Source organism: Syngnathus typhle, linkage group LG17 (assembly GCF_033458585.1).
Source record: "Syngnathus typhle isolate RoL2023-S1 ecotype Sweden linkage group LG17, RoL_Styp_1.0, whole genome shotgun sequence".
In the NCBI taxonomy this organism is placed as follows: Eukaryota; Metazoa; Chordata; class Actinopteri; order Syngnathiformes; family Syngnathidae; genus Syngnathus; species Syngnathus typhle.
Window position 1 is genome coordinate 10,085,025 of NC_083754.1, and position 21,762 is coordinate 10,106,786.

Here is a 21,762-nt window from a genome sequence, read left to right on the forward strand (position 1 = left end):
GTAAGTCTTTTGTGAAACGGAAGCCGGATGGATCCCACCATCCTCGGCTCCATAACAAGAGCTGTAAATGGCTCTGTGATGGGCAAGAGCGGGACGGCCGTGGGAAAATTGTACCAAAGCGCTCTACTGGGAAGAAGAAAAATGGCGGCTTGTGTATTACACAAGCATGCGGCAACGCCACTGGAAGCTTTCTTGCCGTTGATCAAGATGTAGCAGTCCGACAGACCAGTCCAAACGTAATTGCGTGTTTGCTCGACTGCGGCCAGCAACAAAGCACGCCGAGCCGGAGTCTGTTGCGTAGGCCTGCTCTATTTAGGCCTTTTTGACTCCTAGCCACCATTGCCACTAATGACCACTTTCTCTTTCTGACTGTCCCGCGTGGTGGCCCAGCGTTCAAAGCATGAAGTCACACGCACATGTCGTGATTTACAACGTCACGGTCATGAAATTTTTTGTCCCTCTGTCTTTCTTTGTCAGCTTTCATTTTTTTCTCTCCCCTCCAGTATATGTGGCGGCTCTCGAGAGGCTTCTTTAGTGCTTCTCACCGCAGCTCGCCCCATTTGGGACATGAAGGTTGAGCTTGACGGAGGAAAAGAAAAGTGTGGTGAAGGCGGGCAGAGAAAGGGAATCATTCTTTGGGAGGTGGAGATTCTTCGGCGCTGATTGTGACACTTGACTTGAATGGCCGTGCATCCTACATGTCGCTCTCATGGTCGCCGCAGCTTTGAAAACATCGTTCCTTGGGTGTCGGGGTTTTTGGAGTGATCCTTATCCAGCACCAGTGGAAGTTTCTTGCCCGGCGACTGAGTTGCACGTGGATTTGAGTCGGTGACTTGTTTTGTGCCGAGACCCTTGGCGTTGTAGACAGATGGAGTGATAAAAGGCGGCCGCTCTGATAAGCGGCGGTCACAACATTCAGTCGCTGCGTGAAGGTGCATGCGTCCATTCTGCCAGATTACAACTGCCAAGGTGTGGCAAACCGGGCCTTTGGTGAAGCCCAGCTCGAACCACGCCAGCCAAAAGAAGCCACCCCTAATATTAGACCCATTTAAGCTTCTTGCTACTGTGAAAAAACACATGGAACATCAGAGTGGAATGCAAAGGCAAGGGCATTTAGTGGGGTATAAATGCGATGGAGGCATGCTCAGAGCAGGGGGGGTGGCAAGGTGGTGCAGGCGGCCGGAAAAGGAAGCTGTGGGAACCGAGGTGTTTACCGACTCAAACGTGGGGAAAAAGCAATCGCCTCAACCAAGCACAAGAAAAGAGTTGCAATTGATCAATATTGTTGATGATGCGTTCATTGGAGCACAAAAGCGCTACTGTGCCAAAGGTAAGAGGATGAAGGAGATTTTCCAGCCGAAGGTATGCCGTCAAGTCTCGTTTGCTGTTTTCCGCAGCGCAGCCCGTGACGAAGCTTAGATATTGTGCAAATGTCTTTGTTGTTGTATGGTGTATGTATTTGTGCAAATATCTTACCTGTTTTCTAGTCCGCGTATTAGAAAAAAGTGGCTGCCAAAATTCACCAAAGAGCATTCATGCTTAATGTCACACTCTATTCCAAAGGGCTCAGTTTTGAGGAAGGGCACGACCCCCATTCTTGACAATTAAGCAACTGCTCAAGTGACTTTTTTTTCCAAGCAACAAGTCTTGTGGATTTTATTGCCGACTTGCAGAGAGTCCGAGCACATTTCACCCTTTGCCGCCCACACTGCAAATAAGTGGCGCTTGCTCAAAGCTACAGCTGATGAAACTTCATTGTTGCTGTGGTCTAGCCATCAAGTGAAGTGAAGACTCACAATTCAAAACAGTTTCCAGGCGTCTTCACCAATAGTCCCCATCTTCTGGAAGAAAAACTGAAGTTGAACGAGGCCTTGAGCTATGGAAAAAAACACGCCATTGCAAGTTTTTCCATTAGGTGTGTTGCGCCATCTGGCAGTGCATGTGTGCAATGATTGCTCGTTCTCATGGATAGTTGAAAGATGAGGTTTACCATTGTAAATTGACCCGCACCCACACCCCCCACACCCCTGAAAAGATGCCATTAATAAAAAAAAAGTCCAAGGCTAATGTTTGTCTGTTGTTGTTGCAGAACGCTCATTCCTCTCCTTGATGCAGACACAAGTTTGCTGGTGCTGGCTGGCATGGTAACAACAGAGCCAAACAATCCGGGTTTTGTCTTCTGCGTGGGTTCTAACCTGGAGATGTTTTTTTTTCTGCCCAGGGCGACACAGCGGCGGACTGCTTGGAGTTATCCACCTCGGAGCCCTTCCTCTCGCAAGGCCAGTTTTACTCCTCCACTTGGTCAAACGGGCTCGCTTTTTGCTTGTTTTTTAATTTTTTTAACTCAGCTGTAGAAAGTGCCACTCTAGGCATTTCATTAACTCTTAACTGTTGTTGTTATTTTTCATTGTTTTACTATGATTCATGAGAATATGATACACTGTATTCTAATATGCATCGCAAAGTCTCCACCCGGACACTAATTGTGTCCATTCAACGGTGCAAGTGTAGTGAGCCACTGCGTAAGTGACCTGGCAACCCGCGGCGTGACTGCAGTGCCCAAGCTGGCGCTGGACGTCATGTCTTGCGAAGTAATGAGAGTTCTCCAGCTGACGGACAGCTACATCGTTCCCATCAGCTACCAAGTCCCCCGGAAGGTTTGCCTTTTTCGACTCGCCTGCCCACGCTATACAACACCCACTCGTTTGCTCAAATGCGCCTTTTGCGTCAGAATTGCGGCCACGACTTCCACGCCGACCTCTATCCCGACACGGTGGGCGTCAGTCCAGCCATGGCTGCGGCAGAGTGGTGGCGGGGGGGAAACAAGCAGGTCAGCGACGCAAGGCGGTGGATGGACGGATCAACTCAAAGCCTCCAACTATTGCTGCCCTTTGTTCTCAGGTCGACAAAGTCAGCCTCCATCCGGACGAGCGGCCCAGGAAGCATGGTGGCAGCGGTGAGCGCAAGGTGAAAACGGATTGATTTTCTGCGTGCCACTGTTTTGCAGCCAAGAGGAAATGTGCTCAAGTGTTGACTTTGCAACAGGACGCGGTTGGCGGGCCTCTGGCCTTCAATGAGCCTCCTGCCTCCAGTGGGCCTCCTGCCTCCAGCGAGAAACCTGCTCCTCCTCTGAGCACCCCCGACGGCAGCGCGGCCGACTCTTTCTACCCCTCGTCCACCTCGGACTTTGTCCCCTCACCGAGTCCAGGCCAGGCGGCCAAGGGCTTCCACAACTTTCTCGGTCTGAACACACACAAACAATTGCACATTTGTCCTAGCTCTAAGTGAGTAGCAACAGCGGCAAGCTATGCATCGGCCAAGTGCTACAAGCTTCCTCTAGAAGCAGAAACATGGCCATTGAATGAAATGCTCAAATAGCTTTAGCTTTAGAAAAGACGGCGCTCTCCATTTCTACAGCACAACAAAATGTTCGATTTGGTTGTTTATTTAGGTGCGTGTTGACCCAACAGTCTGCATTGCGTGCATTGAATTGAGTTTGTGCTCTCTTTTGGACCGGCGCGACACGCAGGACCGAGCTCCAAGTTTCGACACATCCAGGGCGCGGTGCTGCACCGTGACACGCACATCACCAACGTACGCAACCTCAATCTGACCACACCGGGCGAGTGCGACGACTTCTGCGTCAATCACCAGCGTGTGGCCGTGCCCCTCGCCACGTCCGGCGGTCAGATTGCAGTCTTTGAGGTATGCTGCCCGCCGTAGAAAGCAAAGCCAAAAGCGTGAAAGAAAGATGTGAACCGAGAAACGGGTGGTGGCTTTTCCGCCAGCGCTCCCGACCGGGCAAGCTGCCGGACTCCGCTTTGCCCACTATCCAGAACTCGGTCAATGTGGCGGACCTTTGCTGGGACCCCTTTGACACACACCGACTCGCTGTGGGTGAGTGAGCGCACGTTTAGTGTCTTCGGGGAAGGCTTTCCCCCAACTTGAATGTGGTCACCTGCGACTAGCTGGCGAGGATTCCAAAATCCGAATATGGCGGGTACCGGAGCGTGGCCCCCAAGAGACGCTAACTGAGCCCGAATTGGTCCTGCAAGGTGAGAACGCCAAAAGCCAGGGCACGAGGACGCTTGTGGACAGAAAATCAAGTTCTTGCTTGTAGGCCACACGGAGAAAATCTACTCCATCAAGTTCCACCCTTTGGCCAACGACCTCCTGGCGTCCTCGTCTTACGACCTCACCGTGCGACTGTGGAACCTGCGAGAAGGCCGGCAGGTGCAGCTGCTCACCGGACACCGAGATCAGGTGGCCCACTCAAATCTTTGCACCATCAAAGTGTGCCACCATGTGCTGAAGGCAGAAGCCGCCCTGCGGCGCTTTGCTAACCATGGTAATCCGCCTTGTTTTCCTTCAGGTGTTCTGCATGGCTTGGAGCCCCGATGGCAAGCTGCTGTCCACTGTCTGCAAAGATGGTAAAATTCGCGTCTACGACCCACGCAAGTCGGACGCGCCCTTGCAGGTTGGTGCTGGCTTGCAAATGCTGTAAAGGTTTCATGTCGTGTCACCTGAGAAACGCTTCACTGTCAAGTATCAAGACAGGCGGACTGAATGCGTGCGTTTCACCAACTCAGGAAGGTCCAGGGCCTGAGGGCCACAGAGGCGCTCGTGTGCTGTGGGTGTGTGAGGGCCGGCACCTGCTGGTGTCTGGATTTAACAGGTACTTTGTTCATGGACACTTCATGGTGAGTCCATCTCTGCGCTATGTTCACCTGAATGTCCTGCTGTGCAGTCGCAGCGAGCGAGGCCTCTACCTGTACTCAGTCGCCTCGCTATGCTCCGGAGCGGTGGTCAGCGTCTGTGTGGACGTCTCGCCCTCCACGCTCATCCCCTTCTACGACCCGGACACCAGGCTGCTTTTCCTCAGTGGGAAGGTAAGCGTGAGAAACTAGAATGGCCATTAAATGGCCCCTTTCTGCGTAGCGTCCTGTACTTTGCGCTATGCTTACTGTCTGCTGTATGCACACTGGCTCAGTTTTGCTCCTCTTATTTATTGGGTTATTTGTTTATTATTTATTCATCACTCATATTATTTATTTATTATTTATTATTCAAACAATGATTATTCATTGTTTGTGCCTTCTTGTTTTTATTTTGTGTCGTCTACTTGTATGTCTGTCGTGTACTATGTCTCGTCACCGTGAGATAGAGGAAACGGGATTTCGGTTTCTTTGTGTGCCTTGACATATGAAGGGATTGACAATAAAGCAGACTTTGACTTTGAAAAAAAAATAGTCAAGGCCTGTTTTTGTCTTCAAGGGGGACACTCGGGTGCGCATTTACCAGCTGCTCCCCGAGGAGCCCTACTTTGTGGAGTGCACCGCATTTAACAGTGCCGAGCCACACAAGGTAAGCGCTCTCATCTTCCAATGGCCGCCCCCTTCCCGGGAGTGTCTCCGACTCTCGGCTCTGCTGGAGTGCAGGGCTTGGCCTTCCTCCCCAAGAGCGAATGTAACGTGCGCGAGGTGGAGATAGCCGCGGCCCTGATGCTCACCAAGACCACCGTGGAACCAGTGGTCTTCAAGGTGCCCAGAGTCAGGGTAAGCTCTCAGCCGCAGCGAGCCGCAGCGGGTCTCAGCGAGCCGCAGCGGGTCTCAGCGAGCCGCAGCGGGTCTCAGCGAACGTGTGTGTCCCAATGCCTGAGCGAGTCTCGGCGAGCCAAGCATCCAGCGCAAAGTGACTTTGTGTCTGTCGTGCTATGGCGCCATCTTGGTGGCGTGAGTTGAGTAGCATTGTGTCCTGATTGGGCACCGACTGGTGGCGTCTGGCTTCCGCGGTGCCAACAATATCGGTCGAGGAGCTACACATGGTCTTCTTGCGCCATTTTGGTTCCAAGGAACTCACACAACGCCCTTTGGCAACCTTCATGTGTTCCCACGCAGAAAGAGTTTTTCCAGGACGACTTGTACCCAGACACGCCAGCGTGCTGGGAGCCGGCGCTGAGCGCCTCAGCCTGGCTCAGCGGCTCCGACGGCCGGCACAGGAAGATCAGCATGCGGCCCCCTGACATGGCACCAGGTACGTCTCTGTAGCCGCTGCGTCAGTTCCTCTCTCCGGCTGTCCAACCAGAGTGTCGCCCATGTGCCGTCAGTCAGCCAAGCCCCCAAAGAGGCCCCGGCGAGGAAGCATATGCCCTCGGCCTTCTACCTGGAGCAGAAGAGTGACGAGCAGAAGAAAGAGGAGGTGAGGTCACGCCTGGCGCGCGAGCAACATCACAGCGCGCATGTTGCTGACGTCTGCTTTGACACGCCGCAGCTCCTGGTGGCCATGGTGGCCAAGCTGGGAAACATGGATGAGCCCTTGCCACAGGACTCCTTTCAGGGGGTCGACGACGACGAGTGGGTGAGCTTGCGTATGGCGCCTCTTTCTAACTCAGCCCATCTAAGCCGCCTCGTCTTCGGCGCTTGTTTTTCCATCTTCAAAACACTTGGTCCGATCGTATTCAAGCCGTTTTGTCTGTGGACACATTTGTTCGTCAGTGGAGATTCACTTTCTAATCTTCTGTTGGATCAATTAATTTTTTCACAAACAAAAGTGAATTTGTCCCTGATATCTGAGAGATCCAGGCGCAATCGTCGGCAAAACACGAAAGCGCTTCTGAGGAGCGGAATTTAATCTAAGCAAAGATATTGTCTCTCCTTCCAATTCAATGACGTGACATTGAAACCTGTTAGAGGCATTTATGGCAAAGGACGCGTAGCCCAGGATGCACAAGTCGTTTTGTTAATTTGTGACTCGAGAGAGCCGAGCGACTCCGTCCGTCCGTGGGTGCGAACAATTCAAATGTCAACGCGTGACGTGCTTGCCCCATCTTCTTTGCCCTCACAGGATGATTAAAAACGCTCTGACCCACGACAGAGGACTCTCAAGTCCGCTCTCTGCCCTCCGGCGTCACGCCAAAGAATCTGACCGATGGTTTTTGTGTCCATCCTTTGAAATGTTCATATTTTTTTCTTCACTGTATGATGTTACCAGTTAGCTAGAAGTTTGAATGTGTCTCGGCGGTGCAGTGGTCTCAGAGGTTGGGGGTTCGATTCCCCGGCTGTTGTGTCCTTCAGCAACATGTTGTAGCCCCACTCACTCGTGATGCTGCATCGTCATGAGGAAGTCGGTAGGAAGCACTCGACAAGGGGCAGACCATTTACCATGGAAACATTTGGGACTTCATCTGGCTTTTGGGTTGCTTTGACTCAAGTAGAAAATGATCTTCAAAAGATAAATGTCACAACGAGAACCAGTTGCAAATTTCTGTTGGTGTCGTTTGCATCATGGGTCTTTTCAGCGAATATACCGTTTTTTTCCGTGTATAGTGCGCAAAATTTAACTAATTTATTGTCCTAAAATCTGGGGTGCGCATTATACATGGGTACAATTTTTTTTTTTTTTTTTAATTTTTTTCTTTTTTTATTTATTTTAAAGAAAGTCATGGTACAACAAAACCAACAACAGGACTGATCGACAAAGTCGTGGAACAAAAAGACAGGGTGACATTACCAAAGACAGGAACAGAAACCAAACAGACATCATGACAGTAACACATGCAATGATCCGACGGTGAGCGAGGGGCAGACAGGACTTAAATACAAAACACGTTACATCGATTGAGGTGACACAGGAAGAGAGGGGCGACGCGAACAGAAACTATGGCAACCTAGACACATAGCAAAACTGGGGACGAGACATGACAAATCTCCCTCGAAATAAAACTTGAAATCACCTTTCTTCTTGTTTGTTGTCAATCGCGCATCGCATTCAGCCATCCTGCCCAACACACTTAGTAAAATTCATAATTGACGACACATCGTTTGATGCGATGGTGCAATCCTTGATGGTGTGTTATTGTCAAATATTGTTTGTTTTTTAATCTCCATCGCGGACCGGACGTCATACGGAGGCCGCCATTACAGATGCGCAGAACGAATGCGCAAGACACGTCAGCTATATAAAGAGCGAGAGTTCAGTTCTCCACCTATTAGTTTCAATTCACAGTTTAATTTGCAGTTTCAATCAGCAAATAACAAAATGCGTATTACAGGTAATATTTTATTTCACAACACTTTGCCTTGTTCCTTTGGTCTCTGCTGTTCATCCTAAAACACAAAGGCGCTCTTTAAGCAATGCGACAGTGAGCGCATGTGTTACTGTCATTCTGTTCCTGTCTTTGGTAATGTCACCCTGTCTTTTTGTTCCACGACTTTGTCGGTCAGTCCTGTTGTTGGTTTTGTTGTACCATGACTTTCTTTAAAAAAAAAAAAAAAAAAAAAAAAGAAAGAAAAATTAAAAAAAAAAATTAAACATTTTTTTTGTACCCATGTATAATACGCACCCCAGATTTTAGGACAATAAATTAGTTAAATATTGCGCACTATACACGGAAAAAAACGGTAATATTTTATTTCACAACACTTTGCCTTGTTCCTTTCGTCTCTGCTGTTCACTTCAAACACGCTCCATACGACCGCAATGCTCTCGTATCAGACGCTTCCTCAATCCCCTGCTCGTTTGCTTTCACAATGTACCCTACACAAATCCGAAACATTTGTTGCGGCTCCGAGTCACGACGAGGGGCAAGTTTTGGTTTCCAAGGGTGTTTTTATTCCTCTTCAACGTCTCTCCCATACAGAGCCGCCTTTTTCACGTCCGCACGCCTTTTTCACATGCGCGCACGGTGGTGCGTTTACGGGCAGTCGGAGAAATCAACGGCAACAAAAAAAATTACATCCAGCCTAGTTAAGACCATACCAAAGACTATAAAAATGGGACCACTTGCCTCCCTGCGTGTGTGCCGATCATTGGGACTTAAAAAAAAAAAAAAAAAAAAAAAAAAAAATTAAAAAAAATCCATAAAAATTGGGTGCGTATTATACATGGGTACAGGCTTTTTTCCAGCATCAGCATGCCATTTTTAGGGTGCGTATTATACATGGGGGCGCACTATACACGGAAAAAAACGGTATATGTATAAACAAAGATCATGATTATTGTCATCACCTGTTATCTTGGAAAAGCTTTCTGTGTCTTGGATAAAATACTTGAGTCAATTCAGTCTTCTTACAAAGGATACAACAGGGTCACATCTATTTCGCCATGAACTGCATTTTTGTACTAATTTTGCTGCTCTCCTTTCTACATGTATTTCTACCAGTTATATTTGAATATTGTCTACAGAGGGATATTTGTATCCGGTCATTTGGCTTTTTGTAAGGCCTTTTTAAAGAATGCTTCCTCCAAATGTTTTGCTCTTTCCAACTGTCTCTGAAAACCACATCACAGTGTTAGTCAAAAAGTACAATTCAGTCATAACAGACAGTGTCATTTCCAATCAACTGGATCAGCATTTGTTTGCAATCTCCGATGGATGCACGCAAACTTCCGTTGTTCTCGGTGTTGCCGCAATGATATACTGGCATTGCTTGTTCTGCTACTCAGGAGCCACGCTTTGTAATTTACTACTATGGAATCTGGCATAATGTTTTCATACAGCGGAGGGCATTTTATGGTTATACGGTTCATGTTTGGCTTTTGTCAATAAAGTCTTAACATTAAAGTGCACTTTGATTCTATTTGTTTGTTCTCGTATTATTAGATCACTATTATATCTCTCTAAAGGTATAAACATTTTTCTAGGTTTCTGTGTCCTTTTGTGACAAAAGTAAATTTTATTTACATAGCACATAGAATTCACAAAGCGTTCACACAGTTGTACAGTCGATATAAAAAATACAATTTACATTTGACAGGATAAAAACCTAAATAAATATTGTTGAACATATATAGTATCTAAGTATATATATTTTCGCTGCACTCAAATTGGTTGTTAAAGGCCTGTGCCAAAAGCTGCAGTTCGTCTTCCTGGCCTTTAGGTGTCGACATGCTAAAAGGCGACCAGCCAATGATGAACTTTGACACTTCAGCATAACCTTTGATGCTCTTCCTGCATGTGAAAACGGGACCGCCGTCCTGCAAAAGACAAATTCCCACCACGAAATGGTAAGAAACACTTACTGTCATTCAGGCAAACGCTCCTTGACAATGTGGATGATGGTGTCGCTTTGCGTTTGTTACAGTCGCGAAAGACGCCCGTCCGATTTGGGTTTCTGAAAAGGACACGGTTTTTTTTCGGGAGGGGGGTGGGAGTATGTGTATGTTATCACACAAATGACATGTCTATATAGCCATGACATTTATTCGCTTGAATAACACAAAACAACATATGTACATTAACCATTACATATTTATACCAACAAAAACATATGTACACTGACATTTTTTAGTTTTACAATTGTACACTAAGAAGAAAAAAAAGATAAAAGAAATACGGCCATCGGTGCAGCATTTGGGGGGGGGAAATCTTCCTTAACAAGCCAGACGTGCTTTCATTATGCTTGACTGCACAAAAAACATAACTACCTTCTGCTGCAGTGACAGCTACACTTTGTCACAAAGAAATCTGACTTTGGATGATGAGCTCTCGCCCCTCGCTGTTGTGTGCTTGGTTGTGCCTGCAGGTCGTTGGCACTTTTATTTGACACAGAAGTGCCTACCCTACATGTCAAGCACAGCTTCGTGAGGATCACGACCCTGGCGAAAGCGCGGGAATTTTTTATTCAACAACTCCGTGAAAGTGTATTTTTGTGTCGGCATCGTTGTAGACTGGCTAGCTCAGACATGGGCAAACTACGGCCCGCGAAACCTGAATAAATTGTATTATTGTACATTTCCCCAGTAGATAGAGTAACGCCCGCCCGTGCATTTACTCCCGGAAGCCGCGTCAGAAAGCGTCGTGCATACACTCACAAGTGCGTGGACGTACGGTTCCGGCGCACTCCGCGCTCTATTTCTATCAGTGCCGAATTTTGAATGTGGGCTGTGACGTCAGCATTCTCGTAATTCCTGCACTGAGCTTTCGGATACCGTTTTTTTCCGTGTATAATGCGCCCCCATGTATAATACGCACCCTAAAAATGGCATGTTGATGCTGGAAAAAAAGCCTGTACCCTTGTATAATACGCACCCAATTTTAAAAAAAAACTTATTAATTTTTTATTTTTATTTTTTTAAGTCCCAATGATCGTCACACGGATGGAGGCAATGGGTCCCATTTTTATAGTCTTTGGTATAGTCTTAACTAGGCTGGATGTAATTTTTTTTGTTGGTGTTGATTTCTCCGACTGCCCGTAAAGGCACCCCCGCGATCAGTGCGGACATGAAAAAGGCAGCTCTGTATGGGAGAAACGTTGAAGAGGAATAAAAACACCCTTGGAAACCAAAACTTGCCCCTCGTCGTGACTCAGAGCCGCAACAAATGTTTCGGATTTGTGTAGGGTACATTGTGACAGCAAACGAGCAGGTGATCGAGCAAGCGTCTGATACGAGAGCATTGCGGTCGTATGGAGCGTGTTTGAAGTGAACAGCAGAGACGAAAGGAACAAGGCAAAGTGTTGTGAAATAAAATATTACCTGTAATACGCATTTTGTTATTTGCTGATTGAAACTGCTAATTAAACTGTGAATTGAAACTAATAGGAAGAAAACAACTCTCGCTCTTTATATAGCTGACGTGTCTTGCGCATCTGTAATGGCGGCCTCCGTATGATATCCGGTTTGCGATGGAGATTAAAAACCAAACAATATTTGACAATAACACACCATCGAGGATTGCACAATCGCATCAAACGATGTGTCGTCAACTATGAATTTTACTGACTAAGTGTGTTGGGCAGGATGGCTGAATGCGATGCGCGATTGACAACAAACAAGAAGAAAGGTGATTTCAAGTTTTATTTCGAGGGAGATTTGTCATGTCTCGTCCCCAGTTTTGCTATGTGTCTAGGTCAGTGCTTCTCAAATAGAAGCGACTATGTACTTCAAACCCAAACGCCACCATTTTATAGGGAAAAATTTGTGAATCTACTTGTTTTCGACATAATACTCCTGCAGTCATCTTAAATTTGTTCGATTTAGCAATCCCTTCCATTGTTTATCCTGCAAACGAATCACGTGAATAATGTGTGATTCAAAGTTTAACGTTCATAAGTTATCCACCTGTTCCCAATTCGTTTTTAGTCTGTATGTTATTGTTCCAATTTTTTACATTTAATACTCTCCCACCTATTTGATCCTATCTTGTAAAGGTCTACAATTTATTATAATCTATTTTAAAACTCTCCACACTTGTTACCAGGCTTTGGCTCCATTTCACGATGTTGTCTCCCATTCACTTCATTTCTGCCGAGCTGTTTCTTCTCCTCCGTCTAGCCGACTTAAAAACCATCAATTCTGAAAACACTTAAAATCTCACAATTTCCCCCCCCCCCCCTTTTTTTTTTTCGCCCTCTCCCTTTTGACACATTCTAAAAAATGTGTCACTATGGTTAAAAAGTAAAAATAACAATGTCCATGGTAACATACCCATCGCCAGCTGGACTTCGGTGTACCTCCAGATGCCATCCTGGCCTGGAATCACCAATTCTCAATCCCTGAAACTCGACTGGCAGTATCTCACATGGCTTTATGAACAAAAGCCATCACCCTCCTGTAGCTGTGCATGCAGCTCTCCGCACAATAAACATCCATAATACCAAAAAATAAAATTCGTAATGATCAACAAAAAATAATCCACACACGGGTGCATGTCAAACGTATGAAATTGAAGACTGGAGCCTGCCGAGCCTGTCCTGAAAACGATCACATTTACAAACTCATTATGAAAAGTAAGGGGTTAGTTGTTAATGCATGTTCACAGACATGACACAAAATTCTCCCAGACTGCATTTGACAACCTGCAAAGTAAACACGAGTTTAACAAATAAAGCCCAATCTGCTCCCTGGGTTGCTGTTAGAGGCTGCAATACAATTAGGTAAAACATCAAAACAAAGCAAGTCATCACAAATTCCGTCACATACATTTCGTCACACTGTCAGATAAGTCCAGAGTTGTTGTCATACACTGTTTTGGCTCAGATTGATTGTCAATGCTGGTATAGTCACGTCTGGTCATAATATTGAAATGGGCCTTCTCCATTGAAGTCTTTTGTTCTCAATAGTGCCCCAGAGTAATCCTAAACCCATATTTAGTCCAAAATTAGCCCTGATCAATCTTGCTTTTTCAAATCTGTAGTATCTTTATATTTTTCAAGTGAGAGGAATGTTATCCTCTGCTGTGATCACATCACCCCAACTTTTAATCATGTTAACCATTCACAATACACAAACACCACACCACAAGCACAGACTTGACATTCATACACCATTACAGACAAACTGTCATCCCACAACACACACATAAAACATACAATATTAAATTGTAAAACGAACCATCCCTATGCAAAATATTCTCAATTAAAATTTCCCTTTTTTATTTTAAATCCAAAATTAATATCTAATTGTCTGGTCTCCTGTCCTCTCATTGTTTGCCAATATGCAGAATGCTGGGACATGATTTAACTCCCCATTTAGTTTGCGCACATCTCACACTTAGACTATTTGACACTTTGCGTTGAGCTGTAACTTCAAAATCTCCACCTTCCCATGTTTCTTCCACTAAACAGTTCCATTTTGCTTTCAGTTTAAATTCCTCCCTCCAAATAACTACCTGTGGCAGACTCTCAAACAGCTTCGTACTCCAGGCTGTTAGGATCCTGAACTCGCTCCCCCGTTCTGCGTAGCGTCTTGTACTTTTACTGTCAGTACTGTCTGTATGCACACTGGCTCTTATTTGTTGTGTTATCTGTTTATTTATTATTTATTATTACTCTTATTATTTATTGTTTGTGCCTTTTTGTTTATGATGTTTTTTACTTTTGCGCTATGCTTGCTGGCTCCGTTTTGCTCCGCTTATTTATTGTGTTATCTGTTTATTTATTATTTATTCATCACTCTTACTATTGATTGTTTGAATTTTTGCCGCCTTGTTTTTATATTGTGTCGCGTACTTGTATGTCTATCGTGTTATGTGTCTCGTCACCGTGGGATAGAGAAAAACGTAATTTCGGTCTCTTTGTGTGTTGTGACGCGGAGAGATTGACAACAAAGCTGACTTTGACTTTGACTTATAGAGCACTCCCTTTTACTGTTACTTTGTTCCTTCATTCATCTCCTCACAAGCATAACTGACCCTCCTAAAAAATAATGATACTAAAAATAATGTTTAAAAGACAATATACACAGCTTCCTCCTGCCACTTACACTATCACCTTGAAGATTATAATTCTCATTTTTGTTGATGGCGATTCTTAGAATTAAAAAGAAATGATTTCTCTTGATAATGGAGTCACAAATTTTGAAAAGCTTTTTCCACGTTCCCCCGTTGTACCTATCAGAACCAATTAAAAATATTTTTGCTGTCATGATCATCATTGTGGCCCCCACACTTATTGTTCTTGTACTTTAAATTGTCAATTTTTTGTACATTTAAAGCCCTTTGAGACTTGCTGGTGGGCTATATAAATAAACTTTACTTGCCTTGACCTTATTATTCAACTTCTGCATTCTTCTGCCTCTTTTTTTTAAATTTATTTATTCTTTTTTCTTTTTTTTTTTTTTAGCTTAACTACTTCTACGAATTCATCTGATTCACTTCATTCCTTTTTTAACACATTCCAAATATTCATGCCAAATATTCTAAATATTTACGTTTTTTGAGAAATTTACAAATTTTAAACCAATATTTCACCATTCATTCTTCTACATAAGTCCTGCAATTCTTCTGCCTCTTTTTTTTTATTAATTTATTCTTTTTTTATTTTTTTTATTTTTAGCTTAACTACTTCTACGAATTCATCTGATTCACTTCATTCCACTTTTAACACATTCCAAATATTCATGCCAAATATTCTAAATATTTACGTTTTTCGAGAGATTTACAAATTTTAAACCAATATTTCACCATTCATTCTTCTACATAAATCCTGCAATTCACCTTCTTTCACTTTCTAGATTAAAATTTCACATTTTCACTTTTAACATTGCGGTAAACTTTTGCAAGATTTCCTTTTTTCCTTCTACCGTTTTTTTCCGTGTATAGTGCGCCCCCATGTATAGTACGCACCCCTAACAATGGCATGCTGATGCTGGAAAAAAGCTTGTACCCATGTATAATACGCACCCAATTTTTATGAATGTTTTTTAATATTTTTTTTAATTTTTTTTTTTTTTTTTTTTAAGTCCCAAAGATCGTCACACACGCAGGGAGGCAATGGGTCCCATTTTTAAAGTCTTTGGTATGGTCTTAACTAGGCTGGATGTAATTTTTTTTGTTGGCGTTGATTTCTCCGACTGCCCCTAAACGCACCACCGCGCTCCGTGCGCACACGGCGGCTCTGTATGGGAGAGACGTTGAAGAGGAATAAAAACACCCTTGGAAACCAAAACTTGCCCCTCGTCGTGACTCGGAGCCGCAACAAATGTTTCGGATTTGTGTAGGGTACATTGTGACAGACGGCAAACTAGCAGGTGATCGAGCGAGCGTCTGATACAAGAGCATTGCGGTCGTATGGAGCGTGTTTGAAATGAACAGCAGAGACGAAAGGAACAAGGCAAAGTGTTGTGAAATAAAATATTACCTGTAATACGCATTTTGTTATTTGCTGATTGAAACTGCTAATTAAACTGTGAATTGAAACTAATAGGTGGAGAACTGAACTCTCGCTCTTTATATAGCTGACGTGTCTTGCGCAACCGTTCTGCGCATCTGTAATGGCGGCCTCCGTATGACGTCCGGTCCGCGATGGAGATTAAAAAACAAACAATATTTGACAATAACACACCATCGAGGATTGCACCATCGCATCAAACGATGTGTCGTCAATTATGAATTTTACTAAGTGTGTTGGGCAGGATGGCTGAACGCGATGCGCGATTGACAACAAACAAGAAGAAAGGTGAGTTTTATTTCGGGGGAGATTTGTCATGTCTCGTCCCCAGTTTTGCTATGTGTCTAGGTTGCCATAGTTTCTGTTCGTGTCACCCCGCTCTTCCTGTGTCACCTCAATCGATGTAACGTGTTTTGTATTTAAGTCCTGTCTGCCCCTCGCTCACCGTTGGATCATTGCATGTGTTACTGTCATTCTGTTCCTGTCTTTGGTAATGTCACCCTGTCTTTTTGTTCCACGACTTTGTCGGTCAGTCCTGTTGTTGGTTTTGTTGTACCATGACTTTATTTAAAAAAAAAAAGAAATTCGGAGAAATCAACGCCAACAAAAAAAATTACATCCAGCCTAGTTAAGACCATACCAAAGACTATAAAAATAGGACCCATTGCCTCCCTGCGTGTGTGACGATCATTGGGACTTGAAAAAAATTAAATAAATAAAAAGAAGAAAAAATAATTCATAAAAAGAAATTCATAAAAATTGGGTGCGTATTATACATGGGTACAGGCTTTTTTCCAGCATCAGCATGCCATTTTTAGGGTGCGTATTATACATGGGGGCGCACTATACACGGAAAAAAACGGTACATAAATAAATACTGGCTGAAATGTGGCATGTGTTGTAAATTGGGCAAGGAGACATTCACTTTCAAGCACTATCATTTAGCGCTGCTGACAACAATAATTTATGAGATGGTAAATCAAGGAGGAGTGTCATAGTTGGAAAACAGGCGCTGTATGACCTATAGATTGAACAATAACATTCACCGCATATACAACCATGTTGGTAGATTGTTAAATTACATTACAGTTTATTACAAAGGATTTCGGAACTTTATTTGATGATAATCACTGGAACGAGGATTTTAGCCGTGTTAATGGGTAGGGTGGGTGGATGACTCAGAGAGAGAGAAAAAAAAAGAGCATTTGATAAGGGCGGCTTGATAGTAAGATGATGAGTGTGCGCAACTGATAGGATACAAAATGTCAATAGGAAGATTTGGGGTGTAAGGAACAAATACTACACAGGAGGACTGATAACACGAAGATAGTTTTTGTAAAATTTGTGTCACAGTGTGTTCTGCCCTAGCGCATGGCACAAGTCCTGAACTGAGTCCTCGTACTCCACTGGCTGTCTCAAAATCAACAGAGGACTGTCCCTGGTCATGAGACACCTTTGGCCTTTGGGAGAACAACAGGAACTATTATCATGCTTGAAGGGGGCAAGCACAGCTCTTCACAGGACAAGAACCATACAGTTGGTGGAACACAAACAGTTGCAGATCAAAAAGAAAATGGACTGAAAGAACAAAGACAAGTTGGACGCATTTGAGAATGGCGGACAATCCAGCCCTGAATCATCATCATGAGAATCTAAGAGGAGAGGCTGCTAAAGACTTGCACGAGGCACAAGAAGTCAAACTGGACACATTGCTAAAGACATTACAAAGTTGGTGGAGTATGGGACAAAAGGGATGGAAGTGTGTTTGTGTGCTGGGGCGGACATAACTGAGGAGTTTTGATAAAAGAGGGAATAATAAGGTTGCTTATTGACACTGAAACGGGGATAAAAAACTAAATACATAGATATTAGGGGTGTAACGATTCATCGATACACATTGATTAATCGATATAATGCTCTACGATTTATTGGCATCGATGCTAAACGTAAACATCGATTTATATCGCCGTGTTTGACCTTGGACATTAGACGCGACTTTATTTTGAAATCCAGTTCATTGTTGCTTGCTTCCTCTTTCCGGGAGCAGTGCGCGCGGCGTTGTGTTGTGAGCAGAGCAGGCACGTGAAAGGGGAGTCGACAACTAGTACGCGGCTCCTGGGCTGGTGCTATGGCTAGTGTCCAAAAAGACGAGGAAATTTGCTCCCCTTTAGGCTTCAAGTCATTCGTTTGGAAGCACTTTGGATTCCAAAGAAAAGATGGCTCAACGGGCAAGACACGTGCAGTTTGTAAATCCTGCCATGCGGTGATCAAATATTCAGGGACCACAAATCTCTATATTTATATTTAAAGAAAAAACACGACATCAAAGTTCAGTGTTAAAATAAGCACTTTGTATACTACAATACTCTTGTAATTTCCTAAATAAAGAGTTTGCAGTACCTTGTTGATTTTGTGTATGAATTGTTATAAATCAGGATATTGTTCTATATTTTTTATTTAAAAAAAAAAATCGATCGTAGAGCACTATATCGCGATGTATCGTGAATGAATCACAGCAGGCTTTAAGATATCGGCAAATATCGTATCGCGGTTCTTTGTATCGATAGGATATCGTATCGTGACCAAACCCGCGATTTACACCCCTAATAGATATGGACAGTGAAGATGCGCTAATAATAACAAATCATACGACAGCGTGATCAGAAACTTTGCAAAGTGGACATTGATCAATAAAAATCAAATCATTTGAATCATACATTTTTATACGTAACATAGCATTTCGAAGACATGATGAATCTCATTGAAATAATGAAATATTATAATTGGACCGGTGAAAATTTGGATTCGGGCAACAGAAGGCTGAATTGCTAAACTTAATTGACTTTTATCAAAACGACAGAATTTAATTACACATCAACTGCGACTGATTTATAGGATGCATATTTGAGCTTGAATTCTGGATAGTCAGCAAAATACTGTTTTTTTCCATGTATAATGCGCAAAATTTAACTAATTTATTGTCCTAAACTCTGGGGTGCGCATTATACATGGGTACAATTATTACTATTTTTTTTTAATCCGGATATCATACGGAGGCCGCCATTACAGATACGCTTTCTTCTCTGCTGTTCACTTCAAACACGCTCCATACGAACACAATGCTCTCGTATCAGACGCTTGATCGATCACCTGCTCGTTTGCTGTCACAATGTACCCTACACAAACCCGAAACATTTCTTCGCTATCGAGTTTGCTAGCGCATGCGCAGTGATACTGACCGGCAGAATAACATCCGGTTGTTCCCAAAGATGATCTTTTTTTCTGAAATAATTTTACATTTACGGACTTAAGTAGGAGTCAAAATTTGGGTACAGGCTTTTTTCCAGCATCATCATGCCATTTTTAGGGTGCGTATTATACATGGGGGCGCATTATACATGGAAAGAAACGGTAGTCATACAGGGCACTACTTAATTAGAAAAAGAATACAGTAGGGCTTTAAATACCAAATACATTGACATGACCCTTGCGACAATTGATTTAAATGGCAATTTATGATAGGCATTTGGGGTTAGCAATTAACAATCAATCCATCCATCCATCCATCCATCCATTACTGGTGCGGCCTGTCCTTACGAGGGTCACGGAGGATTAACAATAATAACTAGAATTTGTCATTTCTGTAGAAATTGCGTGTGAAGGCGAAGAGGCTGAATAAAAATTCGGGGAATGCTACAAGATTAGGTTTAAATTCGGAACGTGTTGAATTGGTCAGAAAATGGATGAAAATATAGAAAGAATTCTGTAAAATTGGGCGTGAATTTTAAAGTTGAAAATTTGAAAATTTTCACAAGTGGGAAGTTTTGGAATAGGTAGGCATAAGATGAATAGTTAAAAAAAAAAATTGAAAAGGGTTGAGTCAGTGAAAAAATAATTAGAAATTAGAAGGGAAAAAGGAAATGTTGCAAAATGTTAAAAATGGACAGTTAAAAAATTGAAATACCGTTTTTTTTTCATGTATAATGCGCCCCCATGTATAATACGCACCCTAAAAATGGCATGTTGATGCTGGAAAAAAGCCTGTACCCATGTATAATACGCACCCAGTTTTTAAAAAAAAAAAAATTTTCAATTTTTAATTTTTTTTCTTTTAAGTCACAATGATCGTCACACACACAGGGAGGCAATGGGTCCCATTTTTATAGTCTTTGGTATGGTCTTACCGTTTTTTTCCGTGTATAATGCGCCCCCATGTATAATACGCACCCTAAAAATGGCATGCTGATGCTGGAAAAAATCCTGTACCCATGTATAATACGCACCCAATTTTTATGAATTTAAAAAAAAAAAAAATTTTTTTTTTTTTTTTTTTTTAAGTCCCAATGATCGTCACGCACGCAGGGAGGCAATGGGTCCCATTTTTATAGTCTTTGGTATGGTCTTAACTAGGCTGGATGTAATTTATTTTGTTGGCGTTGATTTCTCCGACTGCCCGTAAACGCAACACCGCGCTCCGTGCGCGCATGTGAAAAAGGCGTGCGGACGTGAATGGGAGAGACGTTGAAGAGGAATAAAAACACCCTTGGAAACCAAAACTTGCCCCTCGTCGTGACTCGGAGCCGCAACAAATGTTTCGGATTTGTGTAGGGTACATTGTGACAGACAGCAAACGAGCAGATGATCGAGCAAGCGTCTGATACGAGAGCATTGCGGTCGTATGTTGTACCATGACTTTCTTTAAAAAAAAAAAAAAAAAAAATTTTAAAAAAAAAAAATTATTTAAAATTTTTTGTACCCATGTATAATGCGCACCCCAGATTTTAGGACAATAAATTTGTTAAATTTTGCGCACTATACACGGAAAAAAACGGTAAATAGGCTGGATGTATTTTTTTTTGTTGGCGTTGATTTCTCCGAGTGCCCGTGAAGGCACCACCGCGCTCCGTGCGCACATGTGAAAAAGGTGTGCGGACGTGAAAAGGGCGGCTCTGTATGGGAGAGACGTTGAAGAGGAATAAAAACACCCTTGGAAACCAAAACTTGCCCCTCGTCGTGACTCGGAGCCGCAACAAATGTTTCGGATTTGTGTAGGGTACATTGTGACAGACGGCAAACGAGCAGGTGATCGAGCAAGCGACTGATACGAGAGCATTGCGGTCGTATGGAGCGTGTTTGAAGTGAACAGCAGAGACGAAAGGAACAAGGCAAAGTGTTGTGAAATAAAATATGACCGACCTGTAATACGCATTTTGTTATTTGCTGATTGAAACTGCTAATTAAACTGTGAATTGAAACTACCGTTTTTTTCCGTGTATAGTGCGCAAAATTTAACTAATTTATTGTCCTAAAATCTGGGGTGCGCATTATACATGGGTACAAAAAAATTTTTTAATTTTTTTTTTAATTTAATTTTTTATTTTTTATTTTTATTTTTTTTTAAGTCCCAATGATCGTCACACACGCAGGGAGGCAATGGGTCCCATTTTTATAGTCTTTGGTATGGTCTTAACTAGGCTGGATGTAATTTTTTTTTGTTGGCGTTGATTTCTCCGACTGCCCGTAAACGCACCACCGCGCTCCGTGCGCGCACGGGACAGCAAACGAGCAGGTGATCGAGCAAGCGTCTGATACGAGAGCATTGCGGTCGCATGGAGCGTGTTTGAAGTGAACAGCAGAGAAGAAAGGAACAAGGCAAAGTGTTGTGAAATAAAATATTACCTGTAATACGGATTTAGGTAGAGAACTGAACTCTCGCTCTTTATATAGCTGACGTGTCTTGCGCATCCGTTCTGCGCATCTGTAATGGCGGCCTCCGTATGATATCCGGTTTGCGTGTGTGCGCGTGTGTGCGAGAGCGAGAGAGAGAGCGCGAGAGAGAACGCTCAACCGTAGCGCGCCGCCGACCGCCCAACTGCACCGCGCTGGTCGATTATTGTGACAATAATTGCTGAAATTTAGAAGATATTTTTAAAGTCCTGATGTACTTTCTAAAATTTAAGTGGACCTCAGTGCGCACTGCGCAGGGAGCTTAATTTGGTGCGGTCGCGCAACCGCAGCGCGCCGGGCGCTCACTGTCGCATTGCTTAAAGAGCGCCTTTGTGTTTTAGGATGAACAGCAGAGACCAAAGGAACAAGGCAAAGTGTTGTGAAATAAAATATTACCTGTAATACGCATTTTGTTATTTGCTGATTG

The 21,762-nt window shown here is 43.5% G+C and overlaps 2 protein-coding genes across 4 annotated transcripts in view; both read left to right on the forward strand.

Moving 5' to 3' along the window:
* LOC133170574 (coronin-7-like) overlaps positions 1–8,865 on the forward strand; it is a 47,351-nt gene extending 38,486 nt beyond the window's left edge. For both annotated transcript variants that reach the window (XM_061303612.1, XM_061303613.1), the window contains 19 exons: positions 2,090–2,144; positions 2,222–2,279; positions 2,512–2,657; positions 2,732–2,830; positions 2,902–2,967; positions 3,046–3,241; positions 3,530–3,705; positions 3,789–3,897; positions 3,969–4,055; positions 4,121–4,263; positions 4,373–4,477; positions 4,590–4,675; positions 4,748–4,889; positions 5,275–5,364; positions 5,439–5,555; positions 5,898–6,033; positions 6,107–6,198; positions 6,271–6,357; positions 6,844–8,865. In XM_061303612.1, coding sequence (XP_061159596.1) covers positions 2,090–2,144; positions 2,222–2,279; positions 2,512–2,657; positions 2,732–2,830; positions 2,902–2,967; positions 3,046–3,241; positions 3,530–3,705; positions 3,789–3,897; positions 3,969–4,055; positions 4,121–4,263; positions 4,373–4,477; positions 4,590–4,675; positions 4,748–4,889; positions 5,275–5,364; positions 5,439–5,555; positions 5,898–6,033; positions 6,107–6,198; positions 6,271–6,357; positions 6,844–6,852 — 1,999 coding nt within the window. In that variant the 3' untranslated portion in view covers positions 6,853–8,865. The remainder of the gene's footprint in view (positions 1–2,089; positions 2,145–2,221; positions 2,280–2,511; positions 2,658–2,731; positions 2,831–2,901; positions 2,968–3,045; positions 3,242–3,529; positions 3,706–3,788; positions 3,898–3,968; positions 4,056–4,120; positions 4,264–4,372; positions 4,478–4,589; positions 4,676–4,747; positions 4,890–5,274; positions 5,365–5,438; positions 5,556–5,897; positions 6,034–6,106; positions 6,199–6,270; positions 6,358–6,843) is intronic.
* An 849-nt stretch (positions 8,866–9,714) lies between these two features.
* Positions 9,715–21,762, forward strand: part of pam16 (presequence translocase associated motor 16) — a 29,664-nt gene continuing 17,616 nt past the window's right edge. The window contains exon 1 of one of the 2 annotated variants that reach the window (XM_061303616.1): positions 9,715–10,005. Coding sequence is in view for 1 of the 2 variants with exons in the window: in XM_061303617.1 (XP_061159601.1) it covers positions 10,003–10,005 (3 nt within the window). In the remaining variant the exon portion in view is untranslated. The remainder of the gene's footprint in view (positions 10,006–21,762) is intronic. The other variant, XM_061303617.1, reaches the window with a different exon arrangement.